Genomic DNA, 20,459 nt, shown 5'->3' on the forward strand with positions numbered 1-20,459 from the left:
CTTGGTCAAATCTGTTTTGCATTTTAACATCCAACGCTTGAAGCATCTCAATCATTTGTTTAGTCATTACAGACATCAAGTCCTGTAGCTCTCCACCAAAAAGCGGTGGGGGTGAGGAAAATGACGGGGGTGGCAAGTGAGAAATTTTAGAAGTTAATTGAAGTGTCTGCAACATCGGAGATGTAGTCAGTTTTAAAGTCTCTGCATTTTCTAAATTCAATTTATAATTGGATATTCTTGTCTTAACAGCATGTGCATCTATTTAAAGCTTCTTCTTGTCAGGTACTGAAAAACTGAGGCTTGTCTGTCTCTAAGCCGATTCTTGAGCAAACAATTCACAAAGTCTGTGCCTGAGAGAAAAGAGATTCCCTGCGAATCTTAGATAGGGTGTCCAGGATAAACTGCATTCTGAGTCCTTCCTGTGCCTGATGCCTTATCTAGAAAATGGCTCTGGCTTTCTGGCAGCGTGTCAGATAAGCCTGCCTGCCTGCCTGCCTGCCTGAGTAAAAGCCCTGCACAGAATATTCAGTCGAGAAAGGTCTTATGCCTTATACAGTGCCATTAAAGGGTATAAAATGTTCTCTTCCACTGACAGTCCCTTGTAAGAAGGGCTTCAGGAAATGATTGTATTGGGTGTGGAAGCGAAAGCAGAACAGCTTTAACTCGTGAGTGGCCTGCATGCTCGTGGAAAGAGTAAAAGGGGTGTAGTGTAAAAGGAAAAAAAAAAAAGGGGGGGAGGAAGAAAGATTAGCTCTGTGCACTGATGTAATTCCTGTGATAATCCGAATTGCTGAATAAATATTCAGGAGCACGTTTGCTTTGAAGAAGTCTCTGTTGCCATTAACGGGGGATTGCTTCAGGTATCTGTGCTTAGAGCAGTGTTTCTCAGCCTTGACAATTTTAAGGCATGTGGACTTCAACTCCCAGAATTCCACAGCCAGCAATGCTGGCTGTGGAATTCTGGGAGTTGAAGTCCACATGCCTTAAAATTGTCAAGGCTGAGAAACACTGGCTTAGAGCTCGGTCAGACGTCTGAATAATACACAAGCTCCAAGCAGTTGTTTACATTGGATGTACCCATTGCTGCCAAGTTCTCTTTCTAATGGACTCCCCTGTATAAACAGATTTGTGAGGCTACCAGAAAATTGTAATGGACAATTAACTTCATTGGCAGATACCTGAGTGAGTATAGTATTAGTGATCTTGAGTGCTGTATTGAATTAGCCTTGGATTTAAACAGGTTGCCCGAGAGAAGTAAGCGTGTGATGTATTTGGCCTATTAAATGGAAAGGCAAGCTTTTCCTAAATAGATGTTGCAAGCTTCTAGCATGGTATTACTCCACTTCCTTACAAGCATTTCCATTCTGTGCTGTAGAGTACTGTACTTTGATCCTCATATAAATACAGATTGTGAGAGGATGTTTGATTGATTTTTGGTGATTTCCACGGCTGGAGGACAGTTGGGATCCAGTGCTCAATACTGTCTTTATTTTCTTCCCCTTCTAATTGTCATCTCTTATGAGAACTAGAGGTCCATCAGTTCCCTTGGTGCCTGCTCTTCTCCAACCACTGTATCACGTGTGTATCAGTTTCATAAAAAATGGGAAGCTGGCATGGTACAAAGCAAGTGTCTGCCTTTGGCATTTCAATAAGCTTTCTTAAGAAACAGAAACAATGCATGGCTACAGCTTGGAGCTCATTTTCAAATCTGTCCCCTAAAACAATGATGAACTGAGATAATCCTTGTGTGTTGGCCAATAAAGCTATTCTATTCTATTCTATTCTATTCTATTCTATTCTATTCTATTCTATTCTATTCTATTCTATTCTATTCTATTCTATTATCTGTCTATCCTATCCTATCCTATCCTATCCTATCCTATCCTATCCTATCCTATCCTATCCTATCCTATCCTATCCTATCCTATCCTATCCTCTATATTTGGGAGAGTTGAGGGCAAGTGGCTAGCATGAGGGGCAAATAGCATCCTAGTAATCCATGCTTGGCAGCTGATTATAGCCTGGACATTTTGTAAAGGAACTAGGCTCCCCAGCAGCCTTTGTACAAGCACACACACATCACACTTCTTCAAAATCCAGAATTCAAAGTGTAGTCATACTGCAAAATGTCAGCGGTCTTGCGTTCACCTCCATTTCATGGAAAATTACTATAAATTAGTAGGTGGCTTCATTGTTCTGTTTACAAAACAGTTAAAGCCTAAAGGAAGCGCACACTGATAGACTGACATATTATTACTCTCTTGTCCTTATGAAAGACAGCGGCACACCTGAAGGGTACAATGATGAGACAATTTAAGGGAACTGTACGTAAAATCTGCACGGTTGGATGCGGTAGCTCAATCTATATGGGAATTTTCTAAGTTGCCTACTTCAACTAATTTCATAACAAACAGAGAGGACAGATGGGGGTTAGATGCTTAGCATCAATTTCTTAAAAATCAGTTGCATGTGTTATGTAAACACTGCCTATCAGTTGATTGTGTGTGCCAACCAGTCTTCTATGACTCTTCATTTTTGTCTCAGGTCCAACCATCTCTGTGTCTCTGTGTGAGTGTTTGTGTTTGTGTGGCCAGAAACAAATGTTTGACCAGATTCCCATCTTTTTTAGACTAGTTAAAATTACTGTGTGTTCTTCCACATGGAAGATTATTTACAGTTTGTATAATGCAGTTGCTAAGTTACAGGCACAGCTCAGTTGGTCAGACATTTAAAATTGTGGGTTCTCTGTACCTTGCTTTTAGAAAGATGAAATGGCAGCCTTACGGTTACGATGTTTATATGCATCAAATTGAAAATAGGATTAATAATAACTAATGCATAAAGTTAAACAATATAAATGTTTGTACATAATCTAGGAGAAAGAAGCACAAGATATGAATGGAATTACGGAAGAGACTGACTGGAGAGAATGCTCCAGTAACATTTAAACTAAATGTGTTGCTTAAGTTGCTGCTGGAATTGGGTATGTCTAGTTTAACGAAGAGAAGGACGAGGGGGGACATGATAGCAGTCTTCCAGTATCTCAGGGGCTGCCCCAAAGAAGAGGGAGTCAAGCTATTCTCCAAAGCACCTGAAGGCAAGACAAGAAGCAACAGATGGAAACTCATCAAGGAGAGAAGCAACCTAGAACTAAGGAGAAATTTCCTGACAGTTAGAACAATTAACCAGTGGAACAACCTGCCTCCAGAAGTGGTGAATGCTCCAACACTGGAAGTTTTTAAGAAGAGACTGGACAGCCATTGGTCTGAAATGGTATAGGGTTGCCTGCCTGAGCAGGGGGTTGGACTAGATGACCTCCAAGGTCCCTTCCAACTTTATTATTATTATTATTATTATTATTATTATTATTATTATTATTATTATTATTATTATTATTATTATTATTATTAAGTTTGGTTATTGTTGTTCCTTGTAGAATTTGGGATGTATTGTGATAAGTTCTTTAAAATTCATACTAAGATAGAAAAGTACAAATGTTACAAAGAAACCTGTATAAAAAGGAAGGTTTGGGCTGGTGAGTAGAGTTTACATTGTAAACAACAGCTTAGGTGCAAAAAAAAAAATAGATTTGCATTTCTCTAACAGCAGCACACAAAAAAACCTTCTAGATTATTTGCTTCTCTTTTGAATTAACCATAGTTACTTGTAATAGCCATATATAGACAAGTGTGTAGTTAACTATGTTTTGCTCAGACAAGCTAGTTTCAAGTCATAAGTTGAATTTACCATAAAATTATGAGGCCAAATTTTAACAGCGTGGGTTCATGTTCAATCTCCTTTTTTCCACTGTTGGGTCCAACTTGCTACTGCTTAATATTATCTCAGAATCCTAAAATGAAGTTAATCTTAACTGTGATTTGTTAAAACCATTCAGATTCATGTGACATATCATGTTGAACAAGCTATGGCAGTGTGAGTCATACAAACAGCTGACTCATGAACTGTGCTTTTCATAGTGGCCACATTCTTACAACCACTAAACAAAATAAGCTATATTAGAACAGTGTGTGTGCGCGCAAGCACACATGCCATTGTGTTCAGACATGGGACAGCTGTGGTTCAATGTCATAATAACACAGTATGGGTTAGATTGACCTGGTGTTTGTCAAGCTTATCAGAGCCAAATATTTGTGAAATGATTTTAATCTGTGACTTTGATATGGCTTCACCTTTTGAGGGGATAATTGCAAGGTATCATGTTAGAGAAAGTTGGTTTTAGATTTTGATTTTTAAACATGCAAATAAAATACAGGATGACGGGGGAAAAACCCTCCCCATATACTTAACATGTTATTGTGTGAATCCTCCCTACATATGCGTCCAAATAAAATCAAGACAGATAATTTTTTGTATAGAGTGATATGCAAACAAAGGTAATGCACATTCAGGGGCTATATTTTATTTATAGGTGCACATGCAATCTGGTACAGGCAACCGTTCTGTGGTTTTCAAACTGTTTTCCAGGATTAGGGCTGCATTAAGAAACACATATGCCCTAGGCACATTTATATTCATAGGTCCTTGTTACAGCAGTAATCCAAATACTGAGGGTTATGCAAGTATTTCCTGAATCTATATTTGTTAGTAAGTGACAGGGATTTTTATTTATCCAAGAGCCCAAAGTAATATTTGCAGTTCAAGCATCCAATATAGTACATACATATGTATAAATATATCATGGCAACCTGGAGTGTTCCATTTTCTAATCAGCTGTAGGCTTTTCTAGGTTACTGTAATCTGTACCTTTACCCCTAAACCTTGGTGTCCTCACTTATCAACAGTTAGCACTTTTTAGTCTCTAACCACTCACAATCTTCAAGACATGTTTTGTGGGTTCTCCCTTTGTTTTTACTCCCCTCAAAAAAATCAGACCAGATTAAACAACTAAAAACAATAACATCATCTTTCTCACAAGCCTTCAACAGTCCAATAAATGTTGGTGAAAGGTAGAGAAAAAGCACGGCAGGACTTACTTCATTTTCTGAGCAGGAAATTTGGTATCTTCCAAGAGAACAGTTAGAGAACATTTTTGTGATTTGGTGACTGCATTTATTCAATTATTCCTGTGTATTGTGCTGTTGTGTGTAAATAGCCCAGGGGAGGCAAGCATTTTTCCATACCCACAGTGTTCTTTTGTATATTTCCCATTTTGTCTATTAGGCTCCTTGTCCCATTCAATTTTTTAAAAATTTCTTTTATTGGGGGGGATTTTTTTTAGAAAGCTGGCAAATTGCAATGTGACGCCCCCAAGACTTGCACATTGCCTTTATTGGCAGCAGTGCTGTGGGACTCCATAGAAGTCTGACAGATTGGTTGAAAGTATTTTGTGAACTACTTTTTCAGAGATAATATAAAGCCAAGATCCACCTGATAATAATTCTACTACCAGCAGGAATGTTGGCCTGTAGTTGTGAAAGTGTGAAAGATCATTTATTAGGTAAGGCTGATAAAGAATCTTTAAATACTGTGTTAAAAAAAACAGACAGTAGAATATCCTTCTCACCATTCCATCTCCTTGAACTGATGTATCATTGAAGCGTGGTTTTCCTTACTTACTGATATTTTTTGATACTTGTTTCTCCTACATAGTATTATCAGTACTCCTGTGAGTTGCAGATTTGAAGTTGTGGGTTCTGGGCTGTTACAACCTGTCATTGCTGGATCACATTTGACTGTTCAGAACATCAGAATCCTGTCTTGAAACTGAATTTAGAGAAAAATGAAGTTGTCTTGCAGGCCTTTCTGTACCGTTCTTGATTTTTCTGAGGAAGTTTCCAAAAATAACCTCTAAAAGCTGTACCTTTGCAAGCTCGCATAAAAGTAATAATGATAAGAATCAAATGTTTGTTTTTTCGATTAAAAGCTTCAATATTTTTTTTCTGTCACACCCTTTCCCTTTTTCTTTACCTCTTAGGAAATGGTTTTGTGAACTCACGAGCATCCCCAGGTCTGCTTAGCAGCACCGGTGGAGGGAATGGTTTAAGCAAAGTGATGCCTACAAAATCTCCTCCACCTCCTGGTGGGGGCAGTCTTGGAATGAACAGTCGCAAACCAGATCTCCGTGTTGTCATTCCTCCGTCTAGCAAAGGCATGATGCCTCCATTGGTAAGGTGTTCCTTTGACTACTTGTGCATGGACTGTATTCTTAGGGGGGCTTAAAAGTGTGGTTGCTGATTCTACAGACAAAAACGTTGCCTCAAAAACGTCCACTTTATTCATGCATATAAAGTTTTCAAACTACGGGTAGTCCTCAACATACGACCACAGTTGAGCCCCAGTTTTCTGTTGCTAAGCGAGACGTTTGTTAAGTGAGTTTTGCACCATTTTAAGACCTTTCTTGCCACAGTTGTTAAGTGAATCACTGCAGTTGTTAAGTGTCATGGTTCCGAAAGATGAAACTCTTCAAAGAACTTTGAGGCATTGTTTACCTTAAAGAATCTTTAATCGAGCAGTATAGCTTCGGTATCTACATAGTTGAAGCCAAAATCTGACTTCCCCTCCCTTCAGCACATAGATCGAAGCACAATTCCCTCCTACAACTAACAGTCATAAATCACATTCTCCAATTAGTTTGAAATGCTGGCTTCCCGCCCAGTTCCTTATCCCGCCATGCTTGATCAGCTCTTGTTACGATATTGTATGTCTAACTAACTCCCATCACATTCCTCCCCCAGTACCATCTAATTCTAAGAGTACAGTATATGAGAGAAAAAGGCTGCATCTCCATCTGTTGTCAAAGCAAGAACATCCAATGTTAGCAGCGTTGACATCAAGTTAGCAACACAGTTGTTAAGTGAATCTGGCTTCCCCATTGACTTTGCTTGTCAGAAGGTCACAAAAGCCGATCACATGACTCTGGGACACTGCAACCGTCATAAATATGAGTCCGTTGCCAAGCTTCTGAATTTTGATCATGTGGCCCTGGGATGCTGCAAAGGCCGTCAGTGTGAAAAACGGTCACGAGTCACTTTCCCCAGTGCTGTTGTAATTGCAAATGGTCACTAAACAAACTGTTGTAAGTTGAGGACTACCTGTAGGAAGAACATAAAATAATAGGGGTAGAAGGAATCTTGGAGGTCTTCTGACCCAACCCCCTACTGAAGCAGGAGACCTTTTTGTTGCAAGGCAGAAGTCTTTTTACTCTAGATTTCCGCAATCTATCCCCTTACCATAATGGCTGAGAATTCTTGGAATCCACCCGGAACACAGTATATGGGGAAGATGCTCTTAATACTAAACATGAGTATGACGTGGTAGTGGTTGCTCTGAAATCTACCATATTTCTGTATTATTCATGCAGTTCTTTATGTGTACAACCCCATGGGTTGGCCTGGATAAGTCTTATATTTCAAAAATATTTCAGGGTCCAATTTTTCAGAATCCAGGCACTCTGAGGAGTGCCTTGTGCCTTGTTTTGTTTGTGTGAATGCTGCTAATTGCTCATTTTCTTGGCTGTTCATTTGCCTTTGATTAACTTCAAAGGCGGAATGGAGCCTATGCCGTTTTCTTTTTTCAATCCAGTGAAACATAGTATGAATTTTAAAAAAATGCACTAATATTTCTTAACACAGCTCTGTTAAATTATTCCCACACTTTTTTTTCTTTGTATTAATTGATTTGCTTGTCCACTTGAAGTTAGTTTTAAATGCACAAAACTATAAAGACAATCCCTGCCAGTACAGAACAGAGTTATCTGTAGCCCTGCTTTCTGTTTCACACTGTAGCCAACTTGCTGCTTCTCAGAAGCTCACAATCAGGATTTTATGAAAACAAGAGCCCCCCCCCCCAATTTCCCATCTCCAGTTCCCAGCATTTAATCTTGAAGAGCACTGCTGTCAGTTAGATATAACCACCACGGATTTGTTTAATTCTTAAAATTCTAATGGATAAACCAGCGTCATCTCTTGTGGAAAAATGTTTGCCACGATCTATTCCAATGCAGAACAATTTTTTGTGTCTATTCAAGGCTATAGCGATTCAGGGCCTTTTGCAGGTCTGCATTGAGAAAAGCTGATTGCTTTTATCAATGTGAATGCGGTTGCTTTGCATATATATAATATTTCCACTTAGGAAAAAAAAATGAAGAATTATGCATTGGAATCTTGGCATAGCATCTGAGCTAGAACCAAGAATTGACTCATCACTTCAGACTTTACTTTCTCAAGGGGTAGACAGATGACAAGGGGGGGGGGGGCTTGAAGCTTAACTTTTGACCTTGAGCCATCTGGTCTGTGAAGGGTACCATTTGTCAGCTATGCAATTTTCATTTGCTTTTCTCATTCTCACAAAGCAGGCTCTACACTTTCAAATTGTTGCTCTTTATCCCCATTTGATTAGTGTTTGAAGTGGAACTTAGTTGATCCACTAAATTCTTCAGTACTCCGTGCAATCTGGGATTGCAGATTCCAAACTGGCTTAACTGAATGAACATGAATCATGCTAGCCATAATAAATTAGTGTTCCATGTCAGAATAATACCACATATAGTCACTTCACTTACGACCATAATGGGGAACAGAGTTTTTGTTGCTAAACAAGGCGGTTGTTAAGCAAGTCACATCCAATTTTATGACTTATTTGCCACAGTTTTTAAGTGAATCACGTGATTGTTTAGCAAACCTGGCTTCTCCCATTGGCTTTGCTTGTCAGAAGCCAGCTGGGCAGGTGGCAAATGGTGATTACATGACCCAGGATGCTGCAACCATTGTAACTACATGCCAGTTGTCAATACCCAATTTTCGATCATGTGGCTGTGGGGATGATGTAATGGTTGTAAGTGCGAGGACTAGTCATCCGTCGCTATTTTTGGTGCTGTTGTAACTTTGAACAATCGGTAAAGGAATGGTTGTGGAGGATTATCCGTAGCTTGCTTGTACAGGCTCTGGAACAGTTGTAGATAGAATCTTTGATGGATAATTTGGCTTTCTTAAATTATGCTGTTATGCCTGATACTCATCTATGCAAATGAAAAATACTAGCGAGGCTAAATATAGCTAGCTTTTCCAGCCCGAACGTGACTCTTTTCATTCTGAAGTGCAATCTATTCTTAGTAATGTTATTATTCCTCTTATTTGCTGAGTACAGTCGGAGGAGGAGGAATTGGAGTTGGTGAGTCTGGGTTCTTACTTGGTATGAAACATCAAAATCCGAAGAGCTTTCATGTCAACTCTGTATGTGACCGTACCAATGTTCCCTTTATCGCAGAGGGGGAATAAAAAACATGTAGGGGAAATCAATAAACCTTCAACAAGAAGCTTTTTTTTTTTCTTCCTTTTAATTGAAAAGGGGAACATTGGGACCAAACCTCTAACAGCAACATCAGGGAAATAGCCTTAAATGATTATTTGCACGATGGCTCAGTTAATGTTGGTGTTTCGAGTTCTGCAAATATTGAAACAGATCTTGTGGCTGCTGCTTTCCTTCTCGGAGATTACATCACTCCCAATGAGCTCACCATGCTGGAGATAAAGTTAATTTCATGCTCTACAAGAGAAGGAAGCCACAAGGGGATTCCCTGTTTACCAGAAGAAACTACAATTGCAAGCTGTCTTTTTCTAGTGGAAAAGGCTTACTCTTAAGAAGAGTTTTTACAAAACGTGTACGATGTAGTTTCTTCTGTTTATCCTTAAAAAAGCACTCCTAAAATAATGCTTCTCAGCATTACTGCAAATCTGCATCTTGATAAACCTGTGCAAACGACAGAGAACAAGAATTTTGATGCTTTTTATCAATTTAAAACCCAATGAGTTGCTGATATGGGGCTTTTTATGCACGACAGCATGGTTTGTGTGTGTGCGCGTGTGTGTGTGTGTGTTTCTACGTCTTGTGAATGCATCCAGTTATATAGTACATTTATGTTTTTAGACAAAAGTATGATGTCTAATATATCAAATGTGCTAGTTTTCCTATGTAATTGTTTTCACATATATTTGAAAAGCTAAGGAGTTAAAAATCCATTTTATTCAGTCAGTTATATTGAAGTGACTTATAAGGAACAGCAGATCAGTGCTCAACACAGGAAAATTAAATATGAACCCTCCCCAAATTAGCATAAAATCCTTAGGGAACTCTGGCAAGGAAAGATTGTACTTCACTTCCCTTGGCCATCATTCCATAATGTGGACCCATTATGGAAAAAGCTGAATTTATCACTGAGGCTAAAACATCTCTATTAAGGGACCTTAAAAGATGCGCTATAGAGTAAAATTGTGGCGCAGACTATTTGAGCATAGGTGCCCCTATAAGTAGCTTGGTCATAAGCCTTATAAAGCTTTATACATGACCATAAGCCGCTTTCAGTTGACCTCAGAGACAGACAGTTGGTAGTTTCAGCCAAGGGGTAAATGTAGGGCATGAGAAGGCCCAAGTCACTCTTGCTCCGTTCTGCTGTTTTCTGGGCCAGCTGCGATTCCGTTACTGTTGTGTATAGTCTTTTGAAGTTGAACCGTCTTGGATTTGAAATGCCTGGCTGGATTCTGAAACAGTTGTTTCAAGGTCAAAGCAGATGTTCTGAAGGTAACAGGCTGTCCTTTTGGAAGCATTTCAAGCTTGAAAACACTCTATTCTGAGCTTGAAACACTTCCCGGTTTCAGGATGGGTCCAAACCACTCTTGGTTCAGGTGAAGGAGAAAGAAGAAGAATATTAGGAGCACGCTGATGACTCTAAATCAGTGTTTTGCAACCTTGACAATTTTAAGGCATGTGGACTTCAACTCCCAGAATTCCACAGCCAGCATTGCTGGCTGTGGAATTCTGGGAGTTGAAGTCCACATGCCTTAAAATTGTCAAGGTTGAGAAACACTGCTCTAAATCATCTGCTTTATGTACCCAGTGGCTTCATATAGGAATTAAATAGCTCTGGAGACAAGTATTTCCCGAGACACCTTTCAGTAAGACTATCAGTGAGCTGAGCTACAGTCTTCCAGTGTCTTTTTCAGGGAATTAAGTCTGTAGATGAGAGTAGAACCAATGCTAAGAGTAGAACCAATTAATGCATGATCCAATTTCAGGAGAATATAATGATTTCACAAGAGAGCAACATTGCCATTATCTCCTAATAAAAGTAGTCCTTCAGGACAACCCAGGAAACTTCTGACCCATAGTTACCCAGAAATTATTTTCAAAAAAATTAATTGGATTTCTTCAACGAATAGAGAGGCCTTTTGTTTATTGTCCTCTGTCAAATTGTACCTTTTTGCAAAGCTTATGGACAGGAAATGTGTTAGCCTTTTAAGATATGCCCATTCCACGGGTAGAATCTGAAACGGTTAAAGTGTTCTGCTAGCAAGTCACAAGATATATTTTGCTTACTGATAGGATTGTAAGCAGGGCTTTCCAACCTTGGCAACTTTAAGACTTGTGGACTTCAGTTTGCCAAGGTTGGAGACCCCTGCTTACACACTGCCACCTGGTTCCCAGTTTAAATCAGGTGCGCTGTAGTTGAAGCATTATGAATTGCGCCTGACAAAAACAAAATGGACCCATGTAGGTTTGCAGTGATTTGTTCAAAGGATGCCTGCCTATATTTACATTTCTCTTTCCACAAACAGTGCCCTAATTATTATTTGCATGCAAATTGCATGGCTGCATTTGTTGTAGGTTAAAGGGCATGTCTGCTGTGCCAGAACGTATTTTGAAGCAGCTCTATATTTTCCTGTACAAGGGTAAACATCCATTTGTATTTTAGCATTTACAGGTCGAGATTGCCCTCTGGTGGTACTACCGTTTCTTAATATCAAGCCAAGAAAAAAATGACAACTAGATCATTTAGCATTGCAACTAAAGCCCCAAAACTGGTTCAAGCTATGATGTTGCCCAGAAAAAAGAGGTTTTAAGTATGGTGGAGCCTTGTTTTATAAATATGGCATGCTTGGTCTGCCATGGATCAACACTCTCTGTGTCAACTTACCCTATTGAGTATTAAGTCATCAGTAAGCAATTCGAAAGGGCTGGAATTCAAAAAACAATATTGTGGAGAGGAAAGGATTTGAAATTCACTTATTTAGATAGTTTGGTCTAAATTTAGATAGTTTTATCAGCATTCTCCTCCCCCCCCCAAAAAAAAACCAAAAACAAAACAAAACTAGATGTGACAAGATGATCCCTAACAGTCCTGGGAATGAGTCCAAAGGCAGCATTTTCTCTTCCTATCTTGACTAAATTGCCATTCTAAACACTAAATCATTATGGTTTAAATTTTTGTCCCTCCCTGGAATGCGTTCAACTGTTATTCTGGTTGAACGTCAGAAAAGATATTAGATTCCAGTTCCTATAATGGATATGCTCAAAAGAAGGCTGGACAGCCATGATGGGTGTTTTAATCTGGATTCATTCGTCAAGGTGGAAGTGGAACTCTGTTCCAATGTTCAGCCAAACGGTCCCTTTCAATTCTATGACTCTATCCTAGTTAATTTAAAAATGTGCTGCTTGATTACCTCAATGGAGAGGTAATCATGATTGATTACTGCTTGATTACCTCAATGATTTGATATAAAACATATTAAACCTCAGAGTTTGTATTTGGCCAATCAATGCATGTCTGAACTCACCTCAGCGCATCTTTAATTTTGTTTGACCACTTTCATTTTTCTGGTTACCATTCGTAGAACACGCAGCGGTTAAGTAGTTCTCAGTCCACGCAACCTCTTGCAACACCAGTTGTATCTGTGACAACTCCAAGCTTGCCTCCACAAGGACTGGTCTATTCTGCCATGCCTACAGCTTACAATACTGGTAAGTTACACATTTGTTGGCTCTTCATCTCCTGTTTTCTTAATGGCTGCAGCATTCAAAGGCTTCTAAGCCTTTAGGTAATCCTGCCTTTGCAACATTCAACTGTGGCCAACAAAAGTCGCAAATACTGAATTATTGCTCAGAACTATGTGCTGCTCTTCATAGAATAGTTTATAGAGATCTAAATCAGCCTAAAACTAAATCACGTATAGCAGAATAGTATATGGGAGGGGTTTGATAAATACTACAGAGGGAAATTTGTTGTGGTGGTTAAACCATGAGGCTAGAGACTTGGGAGACTGTAAGTTCTAGTCCTGTCTTAGGCATGAAGCCAACTAGGTGACCTTGAGCCAGTCACTTTATCTAAGCCCTAGGAAGGAGGCAATGGCAAACCACCTCTGAAAAACCTTGCTAAGAAAACTGCAGGGACTCTGAGAATTGGACACAATTAAACAGAAGAGGGGAAAAATACGAGACGGGTTTGGTAAATTTTAGAGGGGAATTAATTTTCAGGACTTTGTCTGAACTTTTATATAGATGAATTAGTGGCATGAGCTTCCCTCTGAAACAGGAAAATGAAGCAATGGTGCTTTCATCCCACAGTCAATGTTATGATTCCCCGCTGATGTATGTGAAACAGTGCCTGGTTTACATGCTCAGAAATCTCTATGTGCCCATAGGAAAAAACTGTCTAGCCAGCATCAACTAATAGATAGGAAAAAAAACCCAACCTTTTAAGCACAAATCATTGGTCTTTCACAGGAACCCATTTTTATCCCTATCTTTCCCCAAGAGGCAAAGGGATATATTAAGAGAACAGTATTAGAAAGTGATTAAGTGTTGAAAAGCGTTTGCAGCTTCCTCTCCTTCCATATGTGAGAGAAAAAGGAGTGACAATCATGAAGTGAAATAACTTCCTGCATATTAATCAGAAGTGACAGCTATTAAAGCCCTGATTTTAAAAAAACCTAATATTTAAGTTTTTGAATCAAACCCTAGAGACATCTGTTCCATAAGGCTGCAGAGGGCCCCCACCCTGCAAAAGTGAGGGTGGGGGAATCAATTCTTCATTATTTCTGGAACAATAAATCAGGCAACAGCTTTAAGTCCTCTCCAGTTTACTTACCATTCATCTTCAGATGGGCTTCCTGAACTGTTTGCATCTTAATTGGTATTCTTTTGAGTTGGGTTCCAGCCTCTTCCCTTCTCACTTCCTCCATATCCTCCTGCCCTCCCTTCCGAAAGCAGCAGACAGCGACTAATTTTATTTCTGAAGTTTGTAAGCTGTTTGGGAAGCTTTTCGAAAGGCTGAATTGCAGATCAAATGATACTTTAAATAATGTTCTAATAAGATTTGAATCCTCGGCTGTTTTGCAATTCATAAAATGGTGTGCAGATATAAACAAACTTTGGATAGCACGATCCCTCTGGGTTTGCTCTTAAAGGAATTAACAGGACCCGGTGACTGTTTGGAATAATCTTGTTTTTCTCCCGGGAGTCCACCTGAATTTCTTGCGTAAGAGTTGTATCAAGGTCTCTGCATCTGCTCTCTGCTCATAAATGAAAGATGGTCTTAATAGGCTTCCCATGTTTCAGCATCTCAAGTAACTATACCAGTGGTGGCGAACCTATGGCACGCGTGCCAGAGGCGGCACGCGGACCCCTCTCTGTAGGCATGTTCCATCGCCCCAACACACGTGGTCTCTAAAAGTTCGCCATCACTGGCCTAAGGCCAGCCAGCCTGGAGCCGCCATTGGGGAGCCCACCATCCCACCCACCAGAGACCCCCTGGATCTCCCCCAACCCTGCCCGGCTCCCACAGGTGTCCCTCCCCATAAGCAGCATCGAGGTGGCCACGCCCACCCCACCATGCCCACCCAATCTGCCATGACTACTGCAGCCACACCCATCCAGTGGCCACGCCCACCCAGTCTACCAAGCCCACTGTAGCTGCGCCCGCTGAGTGGGCCACACCCACCCGGCACTTGGCGATACATAAGTGGGTTTTGGGTTGCAGTTTGGGCACTCGGTCTCTAAAAGGTTTGCCATCATTGAACGATACTTTCCTTGAGCAAAAAATAAAAAAATGAACCTGAGAGTTAATCCTTAGAGACAAGGGACAAATTAGTTTGGCTTGCATTTTAGTACAAATTTACCTAATCTACTTAAGAGCAGTAAATAGGACCTCACAATTGTTTTAGCTGTTGGCAATCAGTCTGTGAGGTGTAGAAAATAATAAGAATAAAAAACACCTTAAAACTTTGCCGCAAATGCTTAATACAAAATCCTTTGCATTTATCTCTCCTGTTTCAGATTACTCCTTGACTAGTGCAGACCTGTCAGCCCTGCAGGGGTTTAACTCCCCAGGAATGCTGTCATTAGGACAAGTTTCTGCCTGGCAACAGCATCATCTAGGACAGGCAGCTCTCAGCTCTCTTGTGTAAGTAGGCGACAACTCTTGCAGCTTTGTTGGATTCGCGCTCTTATTCCCACCGGGAAACCCCACAACCTCTGGTCCTGTTTGGGTCGATTCCATTCAGTGCAATTTTTATTTATTTATTTTACTTTCTAGCTTTTAGTTAGTTGGATGGATGCGCATGGTTTGTTTTCTCAGGAAAAACGCCCGATTTATAATTTGCAAAACTCCTGCATTTTTGCAGGCTTAAGAAAAAAAAACTCCAAAAGAAGTCTTGTATTCCTTTCTTACCCTGTCATTCTCCTGTATTTTTCTCTTATATATATATATATATGTAAATTGCCAGAGGCCATGAAAAACAAGACTCTGTTTAGTTTCTTTACAATTTCCTGTAACTGGATTGAAATCAAAGTTCTTAACACGCTCCTTTTGACGCAAAAGACTAAAGAGTGGTGTAGAAAATTACAGTTAGTCCCCGATTTACAACCATCCATTTACTGACTGTTCAAAATGATTAAAACACAGGTAACACACAATTTTCCAATCACTATTCCCATTCTAATTCATTTGAAATATTCATGAGAAGCACAATGAGATATAATATGTTGCAGTAAAGGCTGGTTGCTGATAGAACTCCTCTCACTTTTGAATGAACAAATGACTAGCTTCCCACAGTGTCCTAAATCATAATCTGATTTATTCACTTTGGCTTCAGGGATAGGTCCACCTATCCCTGATGTACAGTATTCAGCCAACTCTGCTGATAAATGTTAATTGATTAACATGACATGCAGACCAATTAATTTTTAAGACTAGGTCTCGAAATGTTTGGAGAACATTTGATTGATTTACTTCCGGTTTCTTTCTCCCGGGCTATCCTTATGCTCCTCCCTCTTTCCCAGTTGCTGGTTTAACTATATAAATACCAGACAGTTCTGCACATTGTCAAAGCAAGAATATACAGTATTTGCAGCATTGACAACTAACACAACTGGATTTTAGAGGGCTCGTCCATGTTGTCATATTTGCCCCTTGTCTTCACTAGTAATGCATTTCATTCGCACAGACACACCGCCCTCCCATTTTTGCATTTGCTTGACTAACCTGGGTTGTCGATGTGGGGAAAATAAGAGGATGAAGGTGTGTGGGATATGTTCGTCACCTGGAGTTATTTGTAAAAAATAACAAAGGCGGGATATAAATTAAATAAACAAGCATTGCATTCTAAATTTCTTTTTTTAAATAAAGATTTTATTGATTTTCTTTTACATACACACGTTAATTTTTCAACCAACGAGCTGTCTGGGATCAGCTATGCTAATACATATTCGATTCCTAATCCTTCCATTCTTTCCTCTAACCAACAATAAAATGAGTCCCAAGTTTGGTAGTGATCTGTGTCTTCTTTAATCTTTCAATCTCATAGTTAATCTGTCCATCTCTGCCCATTCCAATATTTTTCTGATTATTTCTTCCTCTGATGGTAGTCCTTCGTTCTTCCAATATTGCGCAAAGATGATTCTCGCTGCTGTGGTGACGTGTAAAATCAAATAATAGACGTTGCTTATTAAGCTTTTCAGGCATTCTACCTAATAAGAAAAGTTCAGGTTTAAAACCAACATGTTCACCTAATATTTTTTTCTAACCACGCACGTCTCTTTTTCCAATAAGCCTTTGCTTTGCCACATGTCCACCAAATGTGCGTGCCTGAGTTGTGCTTACATTTCCAGCATTCTAATTTCTTTGATGCAAGGTTGGGCGTCCTAAATGTTGGCTCCAGCAAGCACAGCAAACCATGATTTTTCTTCTCTCTCTCTCTCTCCCTCTCTCCCTTCCTTCCCCGGCTTTAATTAGAACGGGAAGCCAGTTATCCCAAGGTTCCAGTTTATCCATCAACACCAATCAAAATCTTAACATTAAGTCTGAACCGATCTCACCCCCTCGAGAAAGGGTGACCCCCTCCACGTTCCAGTCGCAGCAGCAGGCATCGCAACAGCAGCAGCAGCAGCAGCAGCAGCAGCAGCAGCAGCAGCAGCAGCAGCAGCAACCGCCACCACCTCAACAGTTGCGGCAAGAAATGGGCCGTTCTCCCGTGGATAGTCTCAGCAGTTCTAGCAGTTCCTACGACGGCAGCGATCGGGAGGACCCCCGGGGCGACTTCCATTCGCCGGTCGGGCTGGGAAGGCCTCCCAATTCGGAAGACCGAGAGAGCCCGACGGTCAAGCGGATGAGAATGGACACATGGGTGACCTAAGCGTGCCGTTCTCTACCTTGCTTTCCACTTTTGAGTTACCCCCCAATGAACAGTCCTGACATATCTAAATTTATAAATAAGGACATCAAATAAATATTTATATGTGTATATATATATATATTATATTATATATATATACATGCATATATATATATATATATCTTTGTATACGTATATATGTGTGAATGTGTAGCAAGACACAAAAAGAAAAACCGGGCACTTAACACCAACGTTTTATATGGTTGCGGATGCCCTGTGGGTTAAACAAGTGTAACAGAAGGTGCCCCCCCCCTGTAGGTCTTGGCCCCACCTGGCACTTAACGCTGGACTTTGTACTTGGTTGTGCAAAAGAAATATTCTCCCCCATATATAAACTATCCAATTAGATGGCTGAACCATCAGGGCCTGCCTCTAGTAGTGTTCCTGTGTGTTTTTTAACAGTTGTGTGGTTTCCTGTAATTAAAATTTATGCTTTGTAGCAGCAGAGCAGTAGGAAAAAAAAAAGCAATACTGTACATAGGATGACCTCTCTCTAACCCAGTCTAGCATGGGTCTCTCTTGCAAAGAATGCATGGAGAAGGGCTGGTATTATTTTAAAAAACACACACAAACTCCTGTTTTTGCACGTGCAAAACAATGCTGGGTCTGATCAGATTTTTTTTTTTTTTAAAACCACGAGACAGACTCGCAAATAATACGCATGGAATCTTCAGAAGATGTTAGCCTATGAGATATCTATAAAGAAAAAGAATTAATATATTAAGTTATAATTGGAATATGTTTTAAAAGCTTTCTTATGTTAATCTTACCTTTTTTAAAATATAGAGAACCAATTTTAGCTTGTGTATATTTTTTATTAAAGAAAACCATACGTCCCTTGAAGACTATATAGAAAGTTATATATGTACTTTTGAACACATTCTGTATGAATTATTTATACAAGCCAAAGTTGAATGGTGTAGCTTTTTTTTTTTTTTTTTTAATTTGTAGAGTATACTTCTAACTTGATTTTTGACTGTCTATTGTTTTTATTTTCAGGGGAGGAAGGAAAAAAAAAATTGCAGGCAGAACCTTAGGGAAAAATAAGCCATGAATATTCTTTATGTAAATTAAAATTTGAGCCAAATTTTGTGTACATAGCATCTTAAATATATGATCACCTTTTGGTGTAGGTACGTATGTGCTGTACCTTCACCAGATTAAAAAGTATATTTTTGTGGATTGACGCCAACTTGAAGAAAAAAAGAAGAAAAGGCGAGGTCCTTATTAGTAGAGTATTCACTGTTTAATATTTACTATTTTGTTCAATATATACTGTACTTTCTTTTGGATTTAATTAATATTCAGATTTTTTCAAAGGGTGTTTTAAAAAGGGGTCGTCCCCTTCACTGGTGGTGAATGTGTTTGTTAAAATTGTACTCTTTTTTTTTTTGTGCTGTATAGTAAAGCTTCCCTTACACGTTTTATAAATATATACACACAGAAAGACACATACATATATATATATATATATGTATAAGTGTATATTTGTGTGTGCATGTGTGTGTGTATATATATATATATCTATATCTATATATCAATATTTATATATATATGAAAATATATATGTATATAGATAGTAAAGTGATAAATCCTTCCCTAATCCCTCTTATAGAAATCCGATATTGAATTCATCCTGCATAAATAGAAAAGGGTATTGTAACATGGTTTTTAAAGGCATTATTCACAAATGTCTCTTCTGGGGTTGAGGGAACTATTGTTCATGTAATGAAATGAAAACATGCACAGAGAAGCAAAAAAGAAAGAGGGATTTTGAAGTGGTTTGTGTAAGTTTTGGACAAGGTATATTTTACAAGCATTTTGCTAATGTGAGTTATTTAGAAAGCGCGTTTACACATGGAGGGAGCAGCTGTTTAGGCGTTTCCTCTAGCGTGTTCACATATCCGACACGTATCTCTGAGCACACGTTAAGAGTATTTAAATCTCTGGGCCCAAGGCCTGCTCCGTGGCTTTCATTTGCACTAATTTGGATTTAAAGACAGCGTCATGCCAGGTCTAAATTTGGCCTTATTGTGTACAATACGGGTGCATGTGTCGGTATCTTGCAGAGTTGAGCATAGAAAAAAAAAGTTAAAATTCACTTTAGCTATTTCATTTTAGTGGGTTCTCTTCTGCCGCGTAAGGAAGTCATCCCCTTGGCAAAAATGGCTGTGTTGATCCACAAGCATTGCTAACCATCCTACAGTCCAGTTCAAATACAATTCATTTCTGTGGATCAGTTCATACTTGACATCAGTAATTTCTGTGGAAAAAAACTGAGCTTGGAGTCTGGCAGGACAATTGTTGGGAAACCAGTTATGAGGATCAGAAACCCTCTGGCTGTGTGTAACCACATAAATGTTATATCTGAATATGTGATATACTATAAATGTGAGCCAGTCTTTTATAAGACACTAAGTCACTGACTGCTTTCTTTTGACTTTTCCTTGGAATGAAATAGTGATTGTTTCATATCTAAAATAGGTAGCATTTCGGAACATATGCAATTGAATTCTGGAAGGCTGACAAATTTGAGTTTTAAGGTAAAGTTTTGACCTGCATTCCTTCTTAACCTACAACCTTCTAAAACCTCTTAGGCATGGCTTGCTGGAAATCTCCTCCAACTAAACAAAACAGATATTTCCTTTTTTAACACTTTACCTATTCTTGTTTTCTTTTATCTCATGAATAATTGTATACACCAGTGGTGGATAGCGCCCTTTGTTATTTTTCAGTTTGAAAAAAATATGAGTTTCCCCTATTCTTTTGATGATTTCTCAGTGTTTTGGGAACTAAAAGCGCTGGAATTTAGCTACTCCAAACCTTGTTAGGGTAGAGCAGAAAATTGCTCCCTCACGTGGGAATAACATAACCACTTCAGTGATCCTTCTGATGCTTCAAATGAGCATGTTTCCCTGGCGCTACATGGACAGTCCTACAGATTCAAATGGGAGTTTGGTTTTTTTCATTTCACATTTACTGTCTCATTTCTTGTGT

General features: G+C 39.3%; 1 protein-coding gene across 3 annotated transcripts in view; it reads left to right on the top strand.

Annotated features, from left to right (window-relative positions):
* MEF2A (myocyte enhancer factor 2A) overlaps positions 1-19,548 on the top strand; it is a 62,128-nt gene extending 42,580 nt beyond the window's left edge. For 2 of the 3 annotated variants that reach the window (XM_015811844.1, XM_015811843.1), the window contains exons 7-10: positions 5,936-6,126; positions 12,627-12,753; positions 15,067-15,193; positions 17,024-19,548. In XM_015811844.1, coding sequence (XP_015667330.1) covers positions 5,936-6,126; positions 12,627-12,753; positions 15,067-15,193; positions 17,024-17,423 — 845 coding nt within the window. In that variant the 3' untranslated portion in view covers positions 17,424-19,548. Of the gene's footprint in view, positions 1-5,935; positions 6,127-9,105; positions 9,151-12,626; positions 12,754-15,066; positions 15,194-17,023 lie in introns of all 3 variants that reach the window. The other variant, XM_015811842.1, reaches the window with a different exon arrangement.
* The last annotated feature ends 911 nt before the right edge of the window (positions 19,549-20,459 follow it).

The sequence above is a fragment of the Protobothrops mucrosquamatus genome, unplaced genomic scaffold (assembly GCF_001527695.2).
Source record: "Protobothrops mucrosquamatus isolate PMUCROS unplaced genomic scaffold, P.Mucros_1.0 scaffold53, whole genome shotgun sequence".
NCBI lineage: Eukaryota > Metazoa > Chordata > Lepidosauria > Squamata > Viperidae > Protobothrops > Protobothrops mucrosquamatus.